Source organism: Coccomyxa subellipsoidea, assembly GCF_000258705.1.
Source record: "Coccomyxa subellipsoidea C-169, whole genome shotgun sequence".
NCBI classification, from domain to species: Eukaryota; Viridiplantae; Chlorophyta; class Trebouxiophyceae; family Coccomyxaceae; genus Coccomyxa; species Coccomyxa subellipsoidea.
The window spans coordinates 375409-398664 of NW_005178029.1; the positions used below are offsets into that span (position 1 = coordinate 375409).

Genomic DNA, 23256 nt, shown 5'->3' on the forward strand with positions numbered 1-23256 from the left:
GGCACTGGGGCCGCCAGGTGGACGGTTGCCTCATGAGGGAAGCCAAACCGCTTTGGAGCCACATGAAAGGGAGTGAGCCAGCACCCCTTCTCATTCACTATCATGTGGGCCTTGCTAGCGTCGGCGCTGCCAGAGTCCCTGCAGCCAGCGGAAGCATCCACATCACCACACTCTCACGGGTGCTCACAATGAATTCCATGCACTGGTTGTCTGGCCTATATTTAGGCATGCAGGACCTCGGGCCCCTCAGATGACTGTGATGCTCAGATTTTGCCGCCACTACGCAAGCATTCAAGCTCACCGCATCTTCTTCGAAATCACTACCCCGCCCAGCGAGCTCACGAAATCAGCACCAATTCGTGCCTTGCATACAATGCGATCGCAACAAACCGCAAGGATTTTCTTTTGGAAAAATGGGGCGCACGAGAGCAACGGGTGTCTGGAGGGGGTCCAGCGCAGCCCTTGCTTGCCAACACGGCCCTCGCCCGGCCGCAAAAACGGCGAGCCGGGATGCGGCAGCTTCTCTGCAAGGACGCCCACGTGCTCACTGAACCAAGTGACGGCCATGGGCGGCGCTGACAGCACCCTCTGCATGCCCTCAGTGCGCGGCAGAGGAGTGCTCGATCCTCTGAGCTCCCAATGCATCCATGTGGAGCACACCCTCTCCAGCGCAGTGTCCTTCTCGGTCTCTGCAGCCCACAGCGCCAACCTCCCATCAACATCGTACAATGCACCCCTGGATCAGGTGGAGCCCATCCAGAAGTCGCTTGATCCTGACTGAGAATCAGACGCGGGTGATGTCCACATGACTAATCTATGGAACATTCCATACGCCTTTTTTTAGGATGATACCATGAGTGCGTTATCGGTAAGCAGATATGCTGGGCAGTGGATTTTGCGGCGCAGAGCTGCCATGTGCAATTCCCAACCCCCAAATATTACCACATCAAATGCATTTTTAACTCTCAACCCCCTGCAACTTCTCATGCCAAGGGCATCGCACTTTCAGCAATGACCTGGCAGCAAGCAGCCTTCACATGTAGGGTCAGCATATGCGATCGGGCAAATCTCTACTTTCAGGCAAACCATTACGGTCACTTTTGAGCATAAGAACCACCTTGGCGGCACGCCTTGCGCAGACTTGCTGGCACATCTGCGCTGCGCTGAACTTCAAAGAGGTGGGCGGCAGTCAATGCGCGCTTTTCCTTGAACCCGTCAATGACTAAGAGATGTGACTCATCTACCAGCGCGCAGCAGGGGTCCCTTTTCGCAGACATCCAGGTCAGCTGCTCAGGGCAGGGCAGCACCTGCCAGCACATGATCAAAGCCTTGTCACTCAGTCCTGCGGCAGCAATCTCCCACCACCTTTCCTCAAAACAAGCAGTGGACCAACAGTAGAATATTTTACTTGAACTTGCAATCTTTTCATTCTCCCGACATTTTCCACCCGAGGGAATGTGCAGATGTGGCCCAATTTCTAGCATTTTGTTGAGAGAAGAGCAATTGCACGAGAGCTTGCCTGGACAAAGCAGCAGTGCTCGGCGTCGTATTCATAGATGTCTGCCAGCGGAGTCGCATTCTCTCCCTGTTCGCCACCCACAAGGATTGTCCTCGTCCCCAGGCATGCAAGACCTGCCATCAGGTTGTGTCCGTATTCAGGTTCCAGGAGAGATCAGATGCCACACTACTCCTCCCACTCTAAGGCACTGCTCTGAGGGAGCAATGGCAGCAGCACAGCAGCATTGTGTGTCACAGCAAAGGGATCACAAAGTGGGATTATTCCAGTATTAGCCCCCTTGGTTCTAAGAACAAGGGGAGTAGGAAAGGGTCACATCAGGCCAAAGTGGGAGGTGGGAGGCAGATGCGGGCTCACCCATGTTGTATCTTGGGGTCGGAATCCCAACAGGCTCAAGCTGCCTCCACTCCTTGACCTTAAAATCGAAAATCCACAACTCCCCATTCGGCTGCAACCTGCTCCCATCAGACACAAGCATGAGCTCTAGAGGACGCTTGCAGCTCAAAAAGGGTGGAAGTACCCATCAAAGACCAACAGCTCTGCGATCCCGAAGAGATGCCTTTGACCTTGTGCATACTGAAATTGACGGTGTCAGGATAGTGCGAGTGAATCTGATATTCACAGATACTCCTGTGCAAGGTGTGCTACTCACGAGTTTTCTACATGCTGCGCAAACTCCATGCCACCATACACGTACAGCTTGTCATTGTGCTGCCAGCTGGCATGTCCATATCGACCAGATGGGCCATGGCCTGCACGGAATAGTTTCAGCTTGGAAATGAAACCCAGATGGGTTCCAAAAGTTGGCATGCAAGCCAGATTTGGACCACTTGGAGACACAACAGAAATTCACATGCAGAATTCAGAGGTGTTGCATAGGCTGCTTGCCGCTTTTACGCAGGTGAATGAAAAGTGTTGATAAGCAGAGGAAACCTGTAGAGAAGGGCGCACCTGCTCTCAGGGTCTTGTATGGCATTGTTGAGGCCTCGGTTGGGATGGACTCAGCAACCTCTCCAAATCGAGTGAGCTCATCAGAGGGCTGCATCAGGCAGGAACTTATAACACTCAGTCCAAAGTAGTCTTTGAAGTCTGGCCCAAGGTTGATGAAACCTTCCCAGTGCATACCTCATGTATGTACGAAGCACCATGCACACACTGAACACTCTTGAGTTGTGAACTTTACAGGTTTTTATCATCTATACACTTGTCCTGCCAAGAGGCAAGGTGCATCCTGGAGACAAGCTGCAATCAAAGGCTGCCAGAATCCTACACCTTGATGGGCTCGCCAGATCCAACCAACCCCAATCGACCATGGGCACAGTGCTCAGTATTCATACCGCCCCAAGCCACCCGGGGTCCTTTACATGTTACTGTGGAATAATAGGCGAGCAGCACTGCAGATGCTGCAAAGAAAGAAGACAGAGGCACGCCTGCATGGTCCTCCCATCTGCGGAGACAGAGCAGCCTCCAAAGAGGTACAGGTGCCTCCCATGCGCGACCAGGCTGCATTTAATCCGCAGGAAGTCAGGCCTCGTACGCGTCACGGTGTTGATCTGCACGAACAGCAGGCCATCTGACTCAGCCACTGACGGCTGACTTATCATGCATGCAGAGCGGCTTGTCTGGATGATTGGCGTCACAGGCCACTGGGCGACTGCCTTTCTTTGCACAATGTGTGCACAATGTATAATGTACCCTGTTCAGGATGTGAGTAATTATGAGTCACAATTTAAACAGCACGTGTCTGCTTAAAGAAAGTCCGAGGGGGCCTGATTTGAAGGCAGAAGTGATCAACAGGGATCAATGACCCAAGACCTAGAGACTGGCTATAACCTAGAGACTGGCTATAAGATATGCAGCGGCTTCTAGAAATTTTGCTAAGAGAGGAGTGTTCAGAAAGATGGTAAGAGGGAGGGTTTACCACCACTGCAGCTTTGCTGAATGGCATGTCGGAGTCGTCCACAAGACATGTCACCAGCATTGTGCCATTGTCGGCCATCAGGTACAGCTTCCTGTTCAGGATCGCCCCTTGGCACATGCGCACAGGCACCTTGGAGAAGGAATCAACGAAATCCATCCGGACACGTCCCTGCAAGGGCAATGCATGAGGTAAGCATAATCATCACAGTGGACCGCTGACTGGACTACACCTTTGTAGATTACCACTTGTTGAGTAGCAGGAGTATCGTGGAGTCGTAATCGGTCTTGTTTTCACTACATCTTTTGTTTCAAAAGCTCGACTTCAGGAATGCGTAGTGGCAAGTGAGTGACTGACATTCACAAATATGGCGGCATGGGCAGATTGTGATGACCTTATGCAACCTTCAAATAAGCAAGTGGCAGTCAGAAACACACGGAGCGATGATGCGGCTAGGCCTGAGTGCGCCAGCTGCAAAGCATGCTCCAGGTAAGCCATCGGCCTTAGGGAGAGCAAAGTGCAGAGCTGGGCGCACTTTTGGGTGAATATGGCATAGGTAAAGAGGTCCCTGTGTATCAGCCTCATGACAAGGAAAAGCATGCCGTCGAAGTGCCCACAGCTGAAGATGTCCTCATAGACTCCCTCACAAGGAGTTGTTGGCGGCTCCTGCAAAAAACCAGCAGAGCACAATCGCCCGTACTCTCCTGGCGGTACACCCCTTCTTTGACAATAAAAATGTGGTGAGATGAAACGATGGGAAAATGGAATACTGTATGAACAGATGGACGAAAAATCAAGTTGAATCGAAAATTCAAGTTGACAGTCTCTAACTGCGTAATTGCAGCTCCACAGACTTGAGAGCTGCAAATGAATACTATTTGGAAGAGCACTTGTATGCACTTGAACAAGGGTGATCTCAAACAGTCTGCTTTTTATGTCCCCCTGCCAACATCAACATGAATGATACACCAAGGCTGGTATCATCATAAAATGGGAGCACAATTATCCTCACCATGATCTGCATTGATGCCTGGTACTGGTACTTCGTGCTGGGCTTGAACTGCAAGAGCTGCTGCGGCAAATGCAACAATGTCGCGACTGCTCCTGAAAGCCTCAAGCGTCGGTCTAGCCTTCTTGGCTCTCAGCCTGACAGACACCACGCAGACGTGAAGCTGACACCCAAACTCACATAAAATTGGATAATATGCACTGCAAAAGACCCAATCTGACCTTGACGCTTGTGGAAATACGAGTTCATGCAAGTCTTGTGACCCCATGAGGACAGCTGAATATTGGCTAGACATGAAACCATGCCAATTGAAGAAAATTGTGATGTCTGCCCAAGCATGGCGCACAGGTATGCTCGTTCCAGTAATCTGTGAGACCCCCGTGAAAACCCGCAGAATGCTCATGAGGTTCGGCAAGAAAGAGCACCATACAAGCCATTGTTTATTTCCCGGCCCATATGAGTGCCTGATTTGAGATTGGCAAGTGCCTGTTGTGTCCTTTTTTGGTTGAATGTTTTCCCAAAGACCTACAAGGCAGGGAGCTTTTCCAAGGGTCTGATGAAAATTGAGTGACAAGACAAGCACCTGAAATTCTCCGCCTGATCCATGTCTCTGCGCGGTGTCCGGGGACTGAGCCGCGGCTCAGCATACAGCTGGACTGCAGCAAAGTTGCCCGCCAGCTCAGCACCCAAACCTGAACAGGAACGCCAGGCTTCGTATGTGGTGCCAACAGTGAGGATCAAGATTATAGTAGCATTTTCGGGGGGAAAACTTGCCAGTTGTCTACCAAATCTCATCTTTATAAGGCACTGTGTGCGTCATGACATTAAGGCGAAGTGATTTGGTGAAGTATCTGATTGCAATCACAGCTCTCTACTTGGCGGGATCTGCATGCTGAAATCTGGAGCGCTCAATGCAAAGAGGCAAGGATGGCATACCCTGCCTGATGCATGCCTTCTGCAGTTTCAAGAGAACATCCATCGCGAACTCCTCTCCCAGGCCTCGCAAGTGCTCAGGAACAGACAAGATCTTCCTGATGACGAGCTTTGCTTTGAGCCAAGCCTGTGAGGGGCCACACACCCAGACATCTGAGAGCAGCAGCTCATAGGCTCGAGCTCGCAGTCCCTTGAACGGCTTGGCACACAAGGGCTGATGCTTGTTTGCAGGATCATTGAGGAAGCCCACTGCGGCCCAGAAGCTTACCGTGATCACTGCATGCCCAGCCATCACAGAGTCAATCTGTAATGGCTGGGCAGAGGAAGAGTTAGTTAGCTGCAGATATGCTTGGGCGATGTTGAGGTAGAGTATGACTGCCAAGACGCAAGATTTGGATCCGAGTGACGAAATTATGTCCTCTGAGATCAACCAGTACGCTTTCAGGCCTGTCTTTGGCTTCAAATGTGCCGTGTCCAAGTTGAGTACCGCCAGAGCAGCTTCGTACGCAGCAATGGCCCTCCACAAATCATTGGTCTTATAATATATATTCCCTGCTTCCTTCATATGCTCCAGCAACAACTGTGCTCGTTCATCTACGCTCAACATTGCTTCCTGTATCTGAAAGCAACGAACTACAGAACGGTGATTTGCAACGTTTCAGCGAAGTCTCTGCGAGTAGGTTCCGAAATTATTCTATCAAAATAAGAGATGTCTGCGATTGCGCACTCATAAGATAGAATAATTGTCTGGGACGTCATGTGCATGTGTTCGAGCAACACATACACAAGGACACCCCCTTTAACTGATCATAAGTCCTGTAAAGAAACAATTGAAGAGAATGGCATCTCTGTGCAAAATTAGGAATTGCATTCTTCAGGATGATCGCTATGCGAGTTTGGCTTCAGAGATGGATCTGGATCAAATGATGATGTCAACATGATCAGTTGTCGTCAGCCGTGACGTGAGGCTTATCTAAACTCGACTGAATTGAACTCGCCCTGGCTTGAAAAAATTGCTTTTGAGACGGGAAAGCCCTTTTCCCCCTCAACCCTCACCCACACAACCGATTGCGCTTGCATGCAGACTTTGGCGAAGCCTGGCCATGTTGTGCATACCAGACACAAACAGCGGCAGCCAGGAGCATGCATGGTCCTTAGGAGACACGCCGCATGATCAGACAATTTCCATATGACTGTTATGATAATAGCTATGCATGTGCTATTTGCAGTCGTAATCCCGCTGACGATAACGAGGGCAATATCGGGAATGAATGTGTCACTGGATCCATGGAATTATGAAGAATTACACAATCTGGTACACAGAGTACGGCCCGTAGGCACTTGCTTCTGACTCAACAGGAGCTCACCAATCACTAATTAGTACAGCAATAAAAGAGGCACTGGCAAAATTTTCGCATTCAAACAGTTTGGCTCCACCCAGGACTTTACAACCCCTTGCAATGGCAACAGATACAAAAAAAAATACAAACATTGCTCGCACCAAAAGACATGTACACTCCACGCACTGCGCTGCTGACAAGCAACTTGCGCTCAGTTGCTGCTCATCCTCTCAGATGACTCAGACGTGACCATTGATGGCCTGTCAGATCGCATGCACTAGAAAAAGGCAATGTGGATTCTCATGCATCAATCCAGAGGCAAGTTTTCCAGCCGCCTGCACCACTTCTTATGCCTGCTCCAGTCATTTCGCTGGCATAGGCTGGAGCAGTAACGGACAGAATGGCACCTCTGCACACCTGCAGCAGAAACCAACAAGGCGTTTAACTGACAGCGTAAATTAATAATAAATAAATTGGCCCCGGCTGGCGGGGGCCGGTACAAATACTGAGCACCGTGCCCACGGTTGATTGGGTCTTGCTTGGATCTGGCGAGTCCAACAAGGGTAGGAATTTGGCAGCCTTTATATGCAGCTTGTCTGCAGACGCACCTTGCCTTCGGCAGGAAAAGCGCGTGATAATAAAAAAATAGTGAATTAATCAAAGACGGTGTGAACCTTGGGAAAATATGATATACTGCCGTCTCTGACTTTGCAGACACAACTGCAAATCTTAATTCTAGCCACAAGGGGCTATAGTAGAGTGCACACTCTATGGCTGGCCACACACTACGCCCAGACTGATGCATGAGGCAGTCTAGAGGAAACACCACACAGACACTTCCAGGCTGCAGCCTAACAGGTTCAGTATCACCGCTGGCTTTGAGTGATAGCAGCTTCACAAAATCGCAGTTTGAGAAAAAGTGAGCACTGCAAAACCGAGCCAGGAATGTGTTCAAGCATCCCTGCCTTGAAAGCCATGTACTAAGAGCCCCACATTGAGGTCATCTGATTACTACAGGCCAGAGATTTGCAAAGCGGGGAAGGCACCTTCAAGTCCCCTGCTGCATGCTGCGATTTCCTTTCTTCTGTCTCTCCGCAGCAGGCGCATGTGAGCAGCAGCGGGATGAGCTCACTTTGGCAGATCAGCATGGCAAAGAGAGTGGCTGTACATGTGATGGCTTCGACCTCGAGATTTAGCTTGGACTCCTTTGGCACATCGCTGTTGCCCGGTGCGTAAGGGGCTTGCAACGCGTAGTAATTGTGGTTGATCACCGCTGTGATGTACACCTGCACCTCCTTGGTGGGATCTGACCCTGCACCACATCATTGATACACCTGTATTAGTCATCATAATCATTAGCTCTTTCTGCTTATTATTTTTTCGGTTCACCCCTAAACCCCAAACTAAAAAAAAAGGCTGCAGGTTAAGGCTCCCACATGTCCCCTTGATGGACTCGCCAGACCCATGCACGACCAATTCAACCGCGGGCATGGTGGTCAGTATGCATGCCGCAACCACCAGCCAGGGTTGACCACATAAAGCACAGCCCCAAAATAGCAGCAGCATGCATCACTGCATTCAAGAATGGGGAACATGCTGTGCTGCAAACTTGTCTGGCAGCCAGAGGTTACTCAGCAACGATGCCATGCATGGAGGCAAGACTCCTCTTACTCAGTGTCCTTACTCAGCAGGCAATCTTGTGGTGACATAGGCAACGACAGAACAAGGGAAAAGGAGATCTAGAGCGCACTGTTAAAACAGCAGCATGCGGCGAGTTTGTGTGTGGCCTCCATACCCCAAAACAGGGAGCGCTCCGACTCAGAAGTGCAACTCCTCAAGACCTGCATAGGGAAGCAACCAAGCATAAGCAATGGCTTGCTAAATTTGGAACTGCAGTGTCTTACCGTAAAGTCCTCACAGTGCATCATCAGAACTAGCATCCTTTCTTGAATGCCCGTTCTGCCAACCGCTGACGTGATGGAAGCAAACATATTGTCTAGCCCAGAAAGATGAGAATTCCCGGCATGAAGCGCTTTGATTTCATGAGGGGCATTGAGACGATTTCGATATGTGTGCGGTTACCTCTGTGATCTCCCTCCAAGACGGCTCAGAGCTCACTGGCTGGCATGCACCAAAGTATTGCACAGCTCCCTGAACACAAAAGGCCCACGGTCAAGCAGCTAGATTTTCTGTAATCAGCCAGTAACTTATTCAATCATTTGTGCTTTGCTCAATCCAAGAATGGCATGTCCTGGATCATCAGGATCCAGACAAGAGGCAACTGGTCAAGCTGCTCCACAGGGTGTTTAAATCGTCTATATCGCCCCGGCCGGCGGGAAGCGGTATAAAATGCTCAGCACCGTGCCCATCGATTGACTTGGAGCGTGCTTGGATCTGGGTCAACAAGGGGAAGAATAGTGGCAGCCTTTGACTGCAGCTCGGCTGCAGGACGTACCTCTCCTTTTGGCAGGCAGCGCGAGTCATGATAAGCCCTTCCATAACACAAAGGCACAAGGGAAGTGCGAGGGAGATGACATTTCTGCACCTTGACAGTGCTGAAGGCCTTGAGGGTGTAGCTGAGGTGGCTCAGGTAGTCTTGAGCCGGCCTATGACCTGGCGCCGGGGCTGCCAGGTGGACGGTCCCCTCATTAGGCAACCCCAGATGCATGGGAGCCACATGGAAGGGCGTCAGGAAGCTTCCGTTGCCATCTGAAACCTTCTGGATGCCAATGGGGTCAGGATTGCCAGAGTCCCTGAATAGAGCAGCACAACCCAGCGTGAGAAGGGGCTCATGAGTATCATCAGAGGATGCTTCTTCAGAACGGCACACAGTGCCATATAGGAGAAACTGAAGAGGTGTGCACCGCATGCGCAGTACTTTGGCAAACTCCGGGGACTGAGTGAAGGCGCTCGCATACATTGATGCAAGCACCAAAAATAAAGAGTAAGCTCCTGCATGTATCAACGCAGTCGTCAACAATAGCGGCTGGGGCGCTATTGCCGGGGCTTCAAATGTGTTCTTATTTTATATTTTTTAATCAGGGTTCAGGGGTTTTAAGGGTTTAGTACAAGTTTAACCCATAAAATGTGAAAAGCAAGAGCGGCTGGAGCGCACGAGAGCAAGGGGCGTCTGCTGTGGCTCCACTGCAGCCCGAGGGGCAAGCGCTTCTTGCCAGGCCACAGGTATGATGAGCCGGCTTGTGGCAGGCCCCTCGACAGTGATGGAATGTGCTGAGTGTAGAAACTGACTGCCCCCGGTGGCGCTGTGAGAAATATCTGGAGTGTCTCGCTCTGCTGCGCAGTCCCGTTGGTTCCCAAGTGCACTCTGGCGGCGCTGATCTTCTCCAGAGCAGCGTCCCTCTTGGTTTCTGTGACAGTCACAGCTTTTGTCATGATTCTTCGGCCCTGGCCCCACGGCTGAGCCTCAGTAAGCAGACACAGTGCAAGCTTGCTTGTTGGGTCCCTGCGGACCCGGGAAAGCTGTGGCCTGCCTCAGGAGAGAATGTGAGGAGACTCAAATATACTGGACAGGACCCAACTGATAGGGTAACATGCATTTGCCTCGTGCAAACATTGAAGGCTCATAAAGATAACGCCTCTGCAGGGAGATGGCATGTTCAGTGGCTCAGCCTTACTGAATTTAAAAAGGACATGGGTCGTGCTGTAAGGACAGTGATTAAGTGAAGGAGTCAGGAAAGTCACCTCTGCAGCAGGCTACGCGAAGGGACAGGGGAACGTCTCGGCCGCGACGGATGTCAAAAATGTGGGTGGCTGTCAACGGACGCTTGTCCTCAAACCCGTCGATGACTACCAGATGCTTCTCAGTCACCAGCGCGCAGCATGGGCTCATCCTGGCAGAGATCCAGGTGGCCTGCTCGGGGGCGGGCAGCACCTGCACGCACATGTTCCATGCTCTTGCCAGCAATGGTAACGTACTTTTCAGTGAATTAAGTACCGCTTAAATTCGCCATTGTAATGCCAAGAGGCGTGCACGCTAACCCTGCAACGGTGCAATGCAGCCCCTTGCGACATGTGAAATGTGGAGGCATCACCTTCGATGCTCGGCCACAAGAGCAGGGTACATCTTTTTGATACCTTCCCGACTGAGTAGGCATTTTGGCACGGTCAAACAAACACCATGAAAAAGCTGCAGCACTGAGCGTAGCCCTGTGGGCTGGAACCAGTGTGGCGATGTGATTGGTCACAGCAAAACATTATTGGTGACAATTGTGCAAGGGAGCTCGCCTGCACAAAGCAGCACTGGTCTTCGTCAAACTCATAGATGTCTGCCACATCCATGGGCTTCTCTCGCCCTTGCTGGCCGCCCACAATGACTGTCCTCTTCCCCGAGCATGCAACACCTGCAGTTATTTTACCCTTTAAACTCTTCCAAACCCATAAGCACCTGAGCATTCAGGACTTTGTAGGCTCGGGCACGCAGACTTCAGATTGCGCCCAGTTGCACACCAAATCTGGCATGTGCCAGGATGTTGGTCAAGAAGTGGGCAACAAGTTTTCTCCAGCATTGAAGCACTGCGAAAGGGCAGCCTATTGATACGCATGCCCAAAACAGGGGGGCACGTTTAGTTGAACTGATGAGAAGGGGGGAAATGGGCTTTACCCATATGTCCCCTGGGGCTTGGAACCCCCACAGGGTCCAGCTCCCTCCACTTAAGGGTCTTCAAGTCAAACACCCACAAGTCGTTCAGGGGCTTGAACCTGCCCAAACCCAGACACCCCAGCTCATCAGAAGGAGCTCATGACAAGGACAGAGGCTCACAGACAAGAAGACTAACAAGGCAATGGTGACTTTCTGTGTGTCGCAGCTTCTCCTCTGACCCAAGAGGGAGCTGCATTCCATCCTGGTCGTCTCCAAGGAGGATTAATGCAGGTTGAGAGAGTCTGACTCACTGGTTGTCTCGTGTCACGTTGATGCCACCAAAGATGTACAGCTTGTTGTCTCGCTGCCAGCTGACATGCGCATAGCGGGGAGGAGGGCAGGGACCTGCGAGTGTGCAGCTTAGTCAAATTCAAATTCAAAGTCAAAGTCAAGTTCAAATTCAAATTCAGATGCAAAGCAGACAGCCCAGATTGGATTAAGACTGTGGCGTGCGCATGCATGCATCTCAACTGTCAGACTCACAAGAACCTCACATATCTGGGAGAGAGAGAGAGAGAGATGAGTGCAGAGGTCAAGATGAAACTGGATCCATTTGCTGCCTTGCCTACAGCACCCTTCTTTTTCACGGACCAAAAGGGAAGACTTAGAACGAGGGGCGCACTTGATTGCACTGTTGTACAGGACATGGTAGATTCCTTGGTCGGCATGGATTCGGGTATCTCTTTCATTCTGATCAGCTCGTTAAATACCTGCATCTCACAATACACATGCCAGGAAATTAGTAATGGATATGATCCGCGCACAGTCACAGCTTGAGCAGATACGAAGACTAAGTGACGGATGGGATCATCCGCTCAAAAGTTGCAGCTTGAGCAGACAATTTAACAAAATGAACTAACACGACAGGGGAATGGCAATGCCGGCAAGCATGGCAAGATGTGTTTATTAGGACACGCCTGCATCTTCTTTCCAAAACGGCCTTCGGTAATTTGACAGCCGCCGAAAAGGTACAGGTGCTTCCCATGCGCCACCAGGCTGGCCCCTGTGCGGGAGAAGTCTGGCCTCGTTGTGTTGACGGTGTTGATCTGTCACCCACAAAGCCACATTCTCAACGGTGGGCATCAACTGGAATTCTGAGGGCATGCAGGATAGCCACCGTCAACCAAATTCCCTCCACGAGCACACATGGACTGCTTAGGTATGGTCAGACCGCATATATAGCAGAGTGCCAGAGAAAGGTGAGACATCAAGCCCGAATCCAAATCAAGCTGCTGATACAGAGGTTGGGAGCACAAAACAACAGCAATTACCCAGATAGAAGACGGATAGAGACTGGAAAGCTTCACGCAAGTGCCCAAACGCGGACCGCTCCACTTTGTGCAGAGCAGTAGGGCATGCATGGGGTCTCACCACCACAGCAGCCTTGTTCAAGGGGATTACGGGGTCATCCTCCAGACGAGTAATCAACATGACGCCGCCAGGAGACATGAGATACAGCTTCCTGTTCAGCGCTGCGCCTTTGACGAGCCGCACCGGGACCTTGGAGAATGAGTCTACAAATATGATGATGTCACCCCTGCAAGCAGAGTCCACTCAGAGAGAATCGCATGCTGACATCCGAGCGGAGCGAGCGCCAAAAGTAGGGAGGAAGGGCTGTCTTGCAGTGCCAATGAAACGTGTGAAACATACAAGACACCTCCAATCGGAAACTGCAAAAACCAAAGATGCTGGTAGCTTGAGCAAAGTTAAATTCTCCTGGATGCAGAGCTCGGTATGCAAGATTGCAATGTAAACGCCATCATACCTGACAACGCCAGGAATCCTCCCAAATGCCCTCATCAATTGTGACATATTACGTCATACTCTGCCATATTATAAGACTACGCTCGAGCAGGTCGCCTGAATCTGCAACGATGCAGCAAGAAATCCAGCAGCGCACCTTTGGACAAAAATGCAATAGGTGAAGAGGTCCTTGTTCATCAGCCGCATGACAAGGATCTGCATGTCCATGAAGTGCCCACAGCTGAACATGTCCTCGTACGTACCCTCCAAGCCAATCTCCGGAGGGGCCTGCATGCACACGAGAAACACATGACACGATAAGCGAGCAGACTTGGTTGTTATAGAAAGGGAATTTCGGCCCATATCCAATATATCCACATCCCACAGCTTCCCCCAGAGGTCCTCAAGCCATCCAATACTGTATGGCAGCATGACAGGGCACAGAATCAAGATTTCTTTACATTTTCAGTTTTTATAAGTTTAATTATATTTTTGTGCATCGAAGGCCTGCCTGGTCCTCAAGACGAGCCCTGCAATCACTGGCTGGTTCCCCAATAGAGACCTCAAAGCCCCCTTGGAAGAATGGCAGGAACATGGCCCCACTGAGATTGGTCCAGGCAGGGACTCACCATGGTGAGCATTGATGCCTGGTACTGGTATTTGGGGCTGGCCTTGTACTGCTTCAGCAGCTTTGGCAGAGCCACGCTGTCCTGCGTGCTGAGGAAGGCCTGAAGCGTCGCGCTGACAGCAGTGGCATTCCACCTGTCATCAGACACCCCAGAAGGCACTTTAACGCCCCAATCTTGGCATGAGTGCATAAGGATAATTTGCGTTCAATGCAGGTTGTCATTCTGAGCTGGTAACAGTAGGAATAACAACCGCTGTCCCAAGAGAGATACCGCAATATGCCTCAAGAGGTTCAGGATCAGTCAGCAGACGGGCCGCATGCAACACTCAAGCAAGAAGGCGCATCATATGAGAGCGCCACTTGCAGACACGCGTTTTGCGCTGGGGCTCTATTGCATCATATCAAGATGGCCACACCTCCACCAATCCATGCTTGCAGTGTTTTTCAGCTAATTCAATATTGGGACCAGGGGTCACCTGTATTCGGCCACCTGCTCCTTTGATTGTCTCACAGGCAGGAGTGGCATTTCCAGATGTTGCTTGGCAGCAGCAAAGTTTCCCGCCAGGACTGCCCCAAAGCCTGAATAAGCGCACACAAGCCTTGTGCACTCTGACGAGTCCTGTGCACATATAAAAAAATCGAGCTGCTGGCTGCGTTTGTGATCAGCTGCGCACGTGTACTGACCCTGAAAGGTACCGGTTGAAATCTAGACAGAGCAACTAATCCGACTGTTAGCACAAAACAATGCAGCAAGGTTCTCTGAGGCAGGTGTTCACTGGACAATCAGCAATTCATGCTGATGAGAGCCAAAGCACTCATAGCTTACCCTGCTTGACGCATGCTTTCTGCATTTGATTGATAATAACAAATCTCATGTCCCCTTGCATGCCGCTCAAGTCAGGCGTAGACAACAGGTCCCTGAGCATGCGCTTTGCCTTGCTGCAGACCTGTAACAGAAAGGCACACAGTGGAACAGTCAGATCGCAGAGACGAATTCACCAACTTCTCAGCAAATGCTCATATCCGTGCGTCTTCAATGTGTTGAAAGGGACTGAGACAGCACTGGTTGATACAGTACATTAATGGGGAGGTGTTCCAGATTTCTCACCGCCATCACTGCATGCCCAGCCAATGCAGAGTCTATACTGGAAGCTTTGCCCAAGTAAGACTTGGCAAGCTGCAGGTACGCCTGGGCGATGTTTAAGTAGAAGACTGCAGCTAGGTAGCAGCCTTTGGCTCCCACGATCGGAACTTGATCCTCTCTGCTAGCATAGCATGCATCGTTGCTGGCTGTCGAGCTCGCAGTGTCCAGCTCAAGCAACGCAAGACCAGACTCGTACGCGGCAATGGCTCTCCAAAAATCGCTGTCTTTGTAAAACGTGTTGCCTGCTGCCTTTATCTGCTCTAGCAGTGACTCTCCCACCTGGTTGAATCTATTCATGGGCACTACAGCCTCTCCTAATCAATGAGCTACGGACGCAGCGGACTAGGCGATGAACACTAAAGAAATAAAAAATGCCTGATACTAATTATATCAGGCTACTAGGACGAGCCGGCAGGTCCCTATGAGATCACAAAGGATAAAAAATGCAGTAGCAATAATTCGCATCGAACTTCTGTGCAAGTTCGCCCAACCAATTGATCAAATTATATGATCATGTTCGTAGCTGGTGGCTTGGCAATTGCAAGACGTTTTGAAGCTTGGGGCTGGTGTCGGCAGTGACGTCAGCTGTCTTCGTTTCAACGACCCTGTGCAGCCGCGGGAAGCTGCCAATCTCGAACGACCCACCACCACTCCCATTTTCAGGTATTCTTGCTCGATTTTAGCAGAGCTTGTCTACATCGCGCATCAGCCTGCCACAATGAATTCGCTTCCATACATTACCGAAGCATGGATGGCCCAGATGCCCGGTGAGCAAGCTTCCTTCTTGTCATTGCTTTTTAGTTTTCTCGCACAAACATGTGCTTATAATTGCCACAAGCTTTCTAAAATATTTCTTGGTGATGTAGCTCATTCGATCGTCACGCCACACTTCCACCAGCGTGCACTTGCCCCATAGAAAAGGCAAGGCAGGTGAACCGCTTGTTCTGCAGGTGATGGAAGCAAATTCTTCATCAACTTCACCTCAAGAATCAGTGACGCCTCCCAAGATTAGAAATGAAATGACTGGGCTGGAACAAACGTATCCCGAACCCCATTATGGCCATGGCAGGAGGACCAGGAGGTGGACTGCTTTGCTAGATGCACCAAATATAGCCCTAGGACAGTGGCGAGGGTTCATGCACAACACTTGCAAAACGCTTGCATTCTGCATATGTAAGTGGGCAATGCATGAGCTAGGTGCAGCTAAAATTCATGATAGGGCAAACACCGGCTACTTGAACAGGTTGGTGACCATCTCCAAAAGGCCAGCATAGCAAGCAAATATGTATGTAATAAAAGATTTTGCCTGTGAGTATGGGTCCATCCGGATCTGTTCAAAACTGCGCAAGGAAATGTGCAGCACTGTAAACAGAAGCTCGGGCTATAATGCAAATCCCACCAGCACCTGTCTCATCATGTTTGCAACAGCTGTGTTCACTATGGGACTTCCCGTTTGGTTCTCTACTGCGGTTCGCCCTTTGTTTGAGAGTTCCTTGTGCTGATGTTCCAACTGTTTGGCACAGTTCAAGGCCTGCAATGCCTTTTATGTTCTTGCCAGGCTTCCTTCTGGCACTGCATGGAACAATACCGCACCATGTGGCACCCCTTGCACACCTGCACACCCCGCAGAGCTCAGCAATCAGTGCACCTCGCAATAAGAATGCAAAACAACTCCAGGAAACTCACCGAAAATGAGTCAAACTCTGGAATGTTCACACAGAGCCCCTGGTTCAGAGATTCTTTTCATGCATGAGTCCAGCTCTGCTTGATACATTGCACGGGGCCTTCCAGAAATACAGGAAAGTTGTCCCTGTCATTACAGAGCCTCTCTGCGGCTGCATGGCTAGCATGCTCGCATGCATTCCTACTGTGGAAGACTTCAGAGCTGAGGCGCACCTTGATACTGAGACTCATTTTGCCGTGGTGGAGAGTCTCTGTGAGCCCGCAGTGGCAGCAGGCACAGGGACTTCTCCGTACAGCTTTAAATGTGAGCCTATGCTGGAGCTGCAGAATCTTGGAGCAGATATTGAGCGTTCGGGATGTTCTGTTACTGCCTCCCGCTAGCGACAGGTGAGATATCAGGTGAGCTGCAAAGACATGGCCCGCAACCCATAATACGTACACCTGATCTTCAGAATCTGCACACACCACATCCCGTACTTCAAGGCCCTCCCCCCATTGCATGGTTATTTCCCGTTTGCAGTCCAACAGTTGTCCCTGAGAAATTTTTCTGGCCAATAGACTGCTTTGGGCTGCCAAAAGCTTTCCCCAGAGAATCACAGAATTTCAACGCACCCACAGAGCAGATGCAAATGTATACATGAGGTGCAATGACATCACCTTTGTCTGGGTTGCGGCGCACAAAGTAAGCAAACTCGGTGAATCTTTCGGCGCGCTTGGGCCGCTCAGGTCTGGAGCCATCATTCTCCCGTATGATCTGCATCAGAGCATCAACTGCAAAGCTCAATTGCAGCCTGAGTGCGGCTCTGTAACGACACTGTGCAAAGACGCAGTTTGATTGATCAAAAAAGAAAGCTGCCAAATGTGGCGCACGGTGCATGCATGCACAAACACGCATGCGGACTTCCACAAGCGCTGGAGTGTCTTCAGTGGAAAGGGGGTGTTACGAAGATCCCCTTGCATGGGCACAAAGCATCAGCATGTGCAATATTTTTGCGGTATATCACTCCCTTTCCCAGCTGAAGAGCTTGCGCGTACCTCCACTTCAGAGGCAAAACGATGCCAGGAGTATTCCTGCACCAGCAGCACACAAGAACTCTATCAGCACGGTGAATGCCCTCTACCCTGATTAGACAGGCAAGCTCACCATTTGTGTACAGTCAAGCAGCCCCAAAGCATGTACAGAGCATGCATGCACCAACGTAGTCAACTTTTGTGAGTTCAGGATAAGACGCACATCCACTATTGTCCAGCCTGGCCCGGAGCTTGACTTGACTGGAAGCACAGACCTCCAGTACGCTACAGCGGCCTACAAACACAGTGCATGCATTCTTAGGGGCGTGTGCATATAAGCCTCTTGCAGCAGGAACATCAGACAGCAGGCTAGCGCACCACCAGACTCAAGTGATGCATGTGCAGCCAAAAGACCCGCACTTACAACCCAAGTCGACCAGAACAATTGTTAAAGATAGCTTTGGCTCTAAGGATGTTCAATGAGCCGAAAGACTCCCGGTGCTCAGGAACAGCTAATAGTCTCGCTCCTTACTGTGCAAGCAAGGTAACTTCTAATTGCAAATAGATGACCAGTGGCGCGGGCTTGTGTCACTCTGCTAAAGCTTTGCGGTATTCAACGTTTCGGAATGAATGCGCAAAAAGGCAGTTCTCGAAACGTTGACATGCACTCTGGTGTTTGCCTACATTTCCGTGCCGTGGCTGAGTCTGCCCACCTTCACTGTGCCAAAGAGCTTGACAGTGCTGCTGATGCTTGTGGCTCCTTCGTGGGAGGGCTGTTGCGGCACAGGCGGAGCCACCAAGTGAACCTGCATCAGCAATACCGCCTGTTGCAGTCTCTTCCAATCCAGCGGGAAAAATCGCCAAGCATGCAATTAGGAGTGAAATCACTGTAGTAGTCATTCTCAAACCCGCACCCCTAGAACCTACTCTGACAACTTCCCGCAGGCTAAAATATGATTAATTTATTGCGGGTTCCAGAATGACCGCTTCAGTATATTTGTCAGTCAACAAAGTTGTCAAGCATGGAGATTGAAGTGATCGGTGCAGCACAGGAGCATGCAGGCAAAGCTCACCTGGATCTCGCAGGGTGCGGCTAGATGCCTCGGAGTGGGATGAAAGGGGTCATTTGCAGAGCCTCCTATTTGCCTGCACAATCACGGTGTCCAGAGCCAGAAGATACTTACTCCGCTGTGCCAGTCATCCTCTAGACATCAAAAGCTGCAGACTCACTTGTCAGGCTACCAGCACTGCCTAATGTGTTCTCATGCAAGACACTCTTATGCTACTGACACGTATGCACAGCCGACGGTCGAATGCAATCACCTCAAAGCAGCTTCTAGGCCATAAAGCAGAAGCCTGATGATGCAGCAGCCGGAACTTCATTGAGAAGATTGTTGTGCACAGGGGCAGGCATTTGATTCAGACTCTTTCCAAAAGGTGGCAGAAGACGTGGCAGTTTATCATGGAGAAGTATTGGGGAGCTCACAAGGAGGTTTTGCCCCGCCCGGACCCGTAGCGCAGACCGTAGGGGAACAAAAACCCCCGGAAATACGGGGGCATGTCCGCCACAGTAGCCAGGGTGAGCACGGATGCCGACAGCATGTTGGGGTCCTGCGAGTAGAGTATGCAGCCGCCGGTCTTGGTCGCGGCCAGCAGCTCACGAACAGGAGGAGGAAGCCCGCTCTGCTCCCGATACAGCACCAGCACTTGACAGGCGCCCTCCATCGCCCCGTCTTTCCGCCTGCCTGTGAGCAGCCAGCAGCATGTTGCCCATCCTGATTAGCCAGGTCCATGTTGAGGAAGGGCTCGCCAAAAGATGGGCGCCAGGAATATGGCCTGCCCAAATCCAAGCTGAGACAGCTGCAGAAACAGGGGCTCGGGAGCTTGAAAGAACATCACGATTTACACACAGATGAAGGGTGGACGTTATTCTTTGTTCAAGCAGACACCATCTCTATTTTTGCTCTGAAATCTCCTACATAAGTCCAGCACACCATACTCACCATGCTTCAAGCTTCCCAGAACTAGGCAGGCCTGCTCATAGCCTCAAGGACACACACCCCTGAGCCCTCACACCTATCGGCAGAGCCTGCCGGGGAACTCCTAGCAATCCTTCCTTCAAACTTCCCTAAAGGTTGCTGCAACCCCTGCTAGCCCGCAAGCACCAACGCTTGCATGAAGAATTTCTTGCAACAGCCACGTCCTGTGGGATCCACGTTAGGGGTTCACCTCTGGGCACAACAGCCGTCTGTGCGTGGAAGGTTTTGAGCTTGAAGCACAGTCCTCTCGCGGGGCTGAATCGGTCAGAGACGCTGGTGCATCCGCCCACAAGGCACAGAATGCCGCTGCCAACTCCTGCAGTTGCATGGCTGTGGCGGGCGGACATCCAAGTGCTCTGATTGCCAGAGGGCGCCATCTGGCCCGCACACATCTGTCAGCCAACTCAACCAGTCCCAGCATGTGCAGTCTAGCCCCGGCTGGCGGGAGGCGGTAGAAACACTGAGCACCCGTGCCCACGGTTGCTTAGGTTTTGCTTGGATCTGGCGAGGCCAAAGAGGAATGGGGTTATGGCAGCCTGTGACTGCAGCTTTCTGCAAGACGTACCTTGCCATTTGGCAGGAAAGCCGTGTAATAATAGCGCTATAAATTCACTAGTGTGCAACCACCTCAGGGAGAGTCCGTCTCTGCTGAGATGGCCGCATTGTACAGCCAGCTAGCAGCCAAGGTTGCAAGCAAATTCCCTGGGCACTCTTTATGCATCCCTTTTTTGTTTCATATTGCTGAGCACAGGAGAGGGCATTAGGGTGACCCAGCATGGAATGAAAAGGAGGAGTGTGCCTGGCTATAGCGAGAATTATAAACTCACCTGTACCCAGGAGCACTCAGGTGCATTATATAACCACACATCCGCCAGGTTTGATTTGGTCCTCGCTAGCTCAAACCCGGTCACGCCGCCGGAAATGAATGTGAAATTTCCCTCGACTGCGACGCCTGCACTGACACAGCAGCACTTATGACCACGCCTAATGGCTTTGTTTCTCAGTCATCTCAGATTCCTGCGCTGCCCATGTCACTTGCCAGAGTCTCCTGATCACAGCAGGTGGTCAGCCATGTGGGTGATGAGCTGTTTCAGAGCAATTCTGTGAAACAACTCTGCAATGGCTGCTGCCGTGGGATGTTCACATGAGAACGCAAGTCCTTGGTATTGACACAAACAATGGAAAAAGGCCCATTGAGCCCCACGTGGCGTGCAGCAGGTCTCTAAAATGCAGTCAGTATCATGCTTGTAGTGCTCAATCCAAATTCCGCAATAAATGATAAATTTTAGCCAAAAAGGGTGGATACATAAGACTCTATCTCCCACAGTATAAGCCCTATGACGATTTTGAGACCACATTGGAAGCTCTCGACAAGTCCAATCCGATGGAGCATGACCCTGGGTTTTTAGGAGTCAGGAAGACCCCTACAAGTTGCATTGAAAAATTTTCCCGCACCGCCGGGGGTGCAGAATTTTGTTTGAGCACTACTACAGTACTGTTCAGGGACTTTGGGTGCCCTCATTCCAGCTATGTGCCTACCCATGTGAGCCCTGGCAGCTGGCAGCGTCCCTGTGGGCTCGAGCTCTTTCCAGCAGCAAGCCTTCAAGTCATACCGCCACAGATCGCCCAGCGTCCTGAGCCTGAGCACAGAAACCCAAGGATTTGCTACACATAACTCAGATCTCCCTCCATGTTGGCGCCACTCAGTCCACAAGTCTCAGGCATGACATAAGGCATAAGCAAGGTCCAGATGTTGACGAATGTGATAAATTCTTTGCTAGACCCAAAAGGCTCCTCTGTCAGGGATCAAACAGTGACCACAAAGAAAGGAGATATCTGATACACTTGTTGCTGGACGTACCTAGATCCTAGATCCCTAGGAACTGACAACGTGTTGCAATATTTATTAAAAGTTGAACAGCAGCAGAGGAGTGTATCTTACGGGTACTCTGCCCCGCCAGCCAGTGTACGGAAGTCCCTTGTACTGTCGCCTGGCGACCACGGTTCGATGCCGCCGAAAACATGCAGCTGCCCATCCTGAACCCAGCACCCGTGTCCAAACCTTGCCGGAGGCCTTTCTCCTGTGGCATGCACAACTTTCTTAAGCTTTGTTCACCACAGCAGCATGACAGCAGAGCCGGAAATGTTATCACTCGCTCTTGAAGCCCTGCACAGCCACTTGCATTGCAGGGCTTCAAGACATTTTCAAGAGCATACCTCCAAGCCTGAAGAACAGCGAGCAGCATGCAAAGGTCCTTTTGGCTGCCACAAAATTTTTAATTGGAGCTGGTGATGACATAAAGATGCGTCATGGAGATGTCATAGAAAATGCTACTGCTGATCACATGGAAGGTGCACCTGCAGGCATGACCGTCCACCGCAGGGGCTTTTCCCGAGAGGAGGTTGGCCCAGGTTTGAGGGTGTAGAGCAGATTGTGCGCTGAGGTGGCGCCGTTCTTCAAGGTGCAACCCCCGAATATGTACAGCTTCTCCCCATCCGTCACGAGTGAGCTGTACATGCAGTCCTTGGGCCTGCACGTTGTGAACACCTGGGAACGACAGTGCCATATTAATGTTATAAGGCGAGACATCCCATGACTTGGTGGCAACGTCCTTAAATAGCTTTCAATACTCCCACATCTCTAATCTGATCCGTCAAGGAAGGTGCGTCAGCCAGTGGAAACTCAAGAACGTTAATTGTTGCGCAGTTCTTAGCAAGCTCATGTGCAAGAAGCAATCATACCGAAATTGAAGGAGCATCCCATCACAACTGCCAGATAGCTTCTGTGGTGCCGCAGCAAAGGGTGCCCACCTCCTTGACGGGGTTGCTTGTGCCATTCTCCCTTCGCAGGCGCATGCGCAGCATGATGTCTGGTGACGTGGCGGGCTCAGTCAGCAGATAGAGACAATCGCCCACGATGGCACCCATGCTGTAGACACCCTTCTGCATCTGCTTCGAGTACATGTCCAGAGCGACCATGCATGGCTTGCCGGGTGCCGACCTAGGGCAGAAAGAGACAACCCAGACCCCCTTCAGACGCCGGTTTGGTCATAAACCGCCCAATCTAGAGGAGCTCAAGGGCAAATCTGTCCCCCACTTGTTATGGCCTGCCCAAATGCAAATCGAGGTGCAAGAAACAGGGGCTAGGGAGTTTGAAACAAGAGCCAATTAACAGATAGATGAAGAGTAGAGACTCGAGATTATTCAACCAAGTTTCTACGTGCGAACTACTCTAGTATAATCGTTGGTGTCATGGAAGGTCATCTAGGACCTGCTTTGGGAGGGAAAATGTCAAGCGGTAGAAAGTCGCACTGCGTGAAACCGCAGATGTAGTAGCAGTATGACGCGTTGTAGGGCTGCCGGGCAACAAATATCTGCCAATCCTCAAAGAGCCCGCAAGCAAATACTTTGTCCACAGTGTCCATATTTGGCCACTGCTGCTTCAATAAAGACTGGCTCCATATCTGTTTCCCACCACACAGGCTCAGATTGTTACTACTTCTTGGGAGATCAATTCAAAGCAACAATCTGATCAAGCAACGCTGCATGTTTGTAGCTGAGCATGCGCTGTGTGCTTACCAGGTGATCCATCTCCGCGTGACAGAAATTGAGTGGATCAGCGCTAGCCAGCG

General features: G+C 50.9%; 1 protein-coding gene across 1 annotated transcript; it reads right to left on the reverse strand.

The window, feature by feature from the left end:
- Positions 1-4077: 4077 nt before the first annotated feature.
- COCSUDRAFT_57261 (hypothetical protein) lies at positions 4078-22603 on the reverse strand (the record flags this gene model as incomplete). Its single annotated transcript, XM_005645179.1, has 30 exons — positions 4078-4100; positions 4447-4580; positions 5027-5135; positions 5380-5503; positions 7763-8028; positions 8467-8557; positions 8799-8867; positions 9262-9469; positions 9832-10084; positions 10419-10608; positions 10968-11077; positions 11338-11435; positions 11628-11721; positions 12332-12422; positions 12748-12913; positions 13277-13407; positions 13749-13881; positions 14224-14326; positions 17232-17328; positions 17610-17645; positions 17809-17880; positions 18299-18391; positions 18659-18731; positions 19072-19330; positions 19815-20001; positions 20452-20576; positions 21164-21264; positions 21567-21661; positions 21996-22172; positions 22436-22603. 30 exons carry the CDS (start codon positions 22601-22603, stop codon positions 4078-4080), a joined length of 3876 nt encoding a protein of 1291 aa, XP_005645236.1.
- Between the last annotated feature and the right edge of the window lie 653 nt (positions 22604-23256).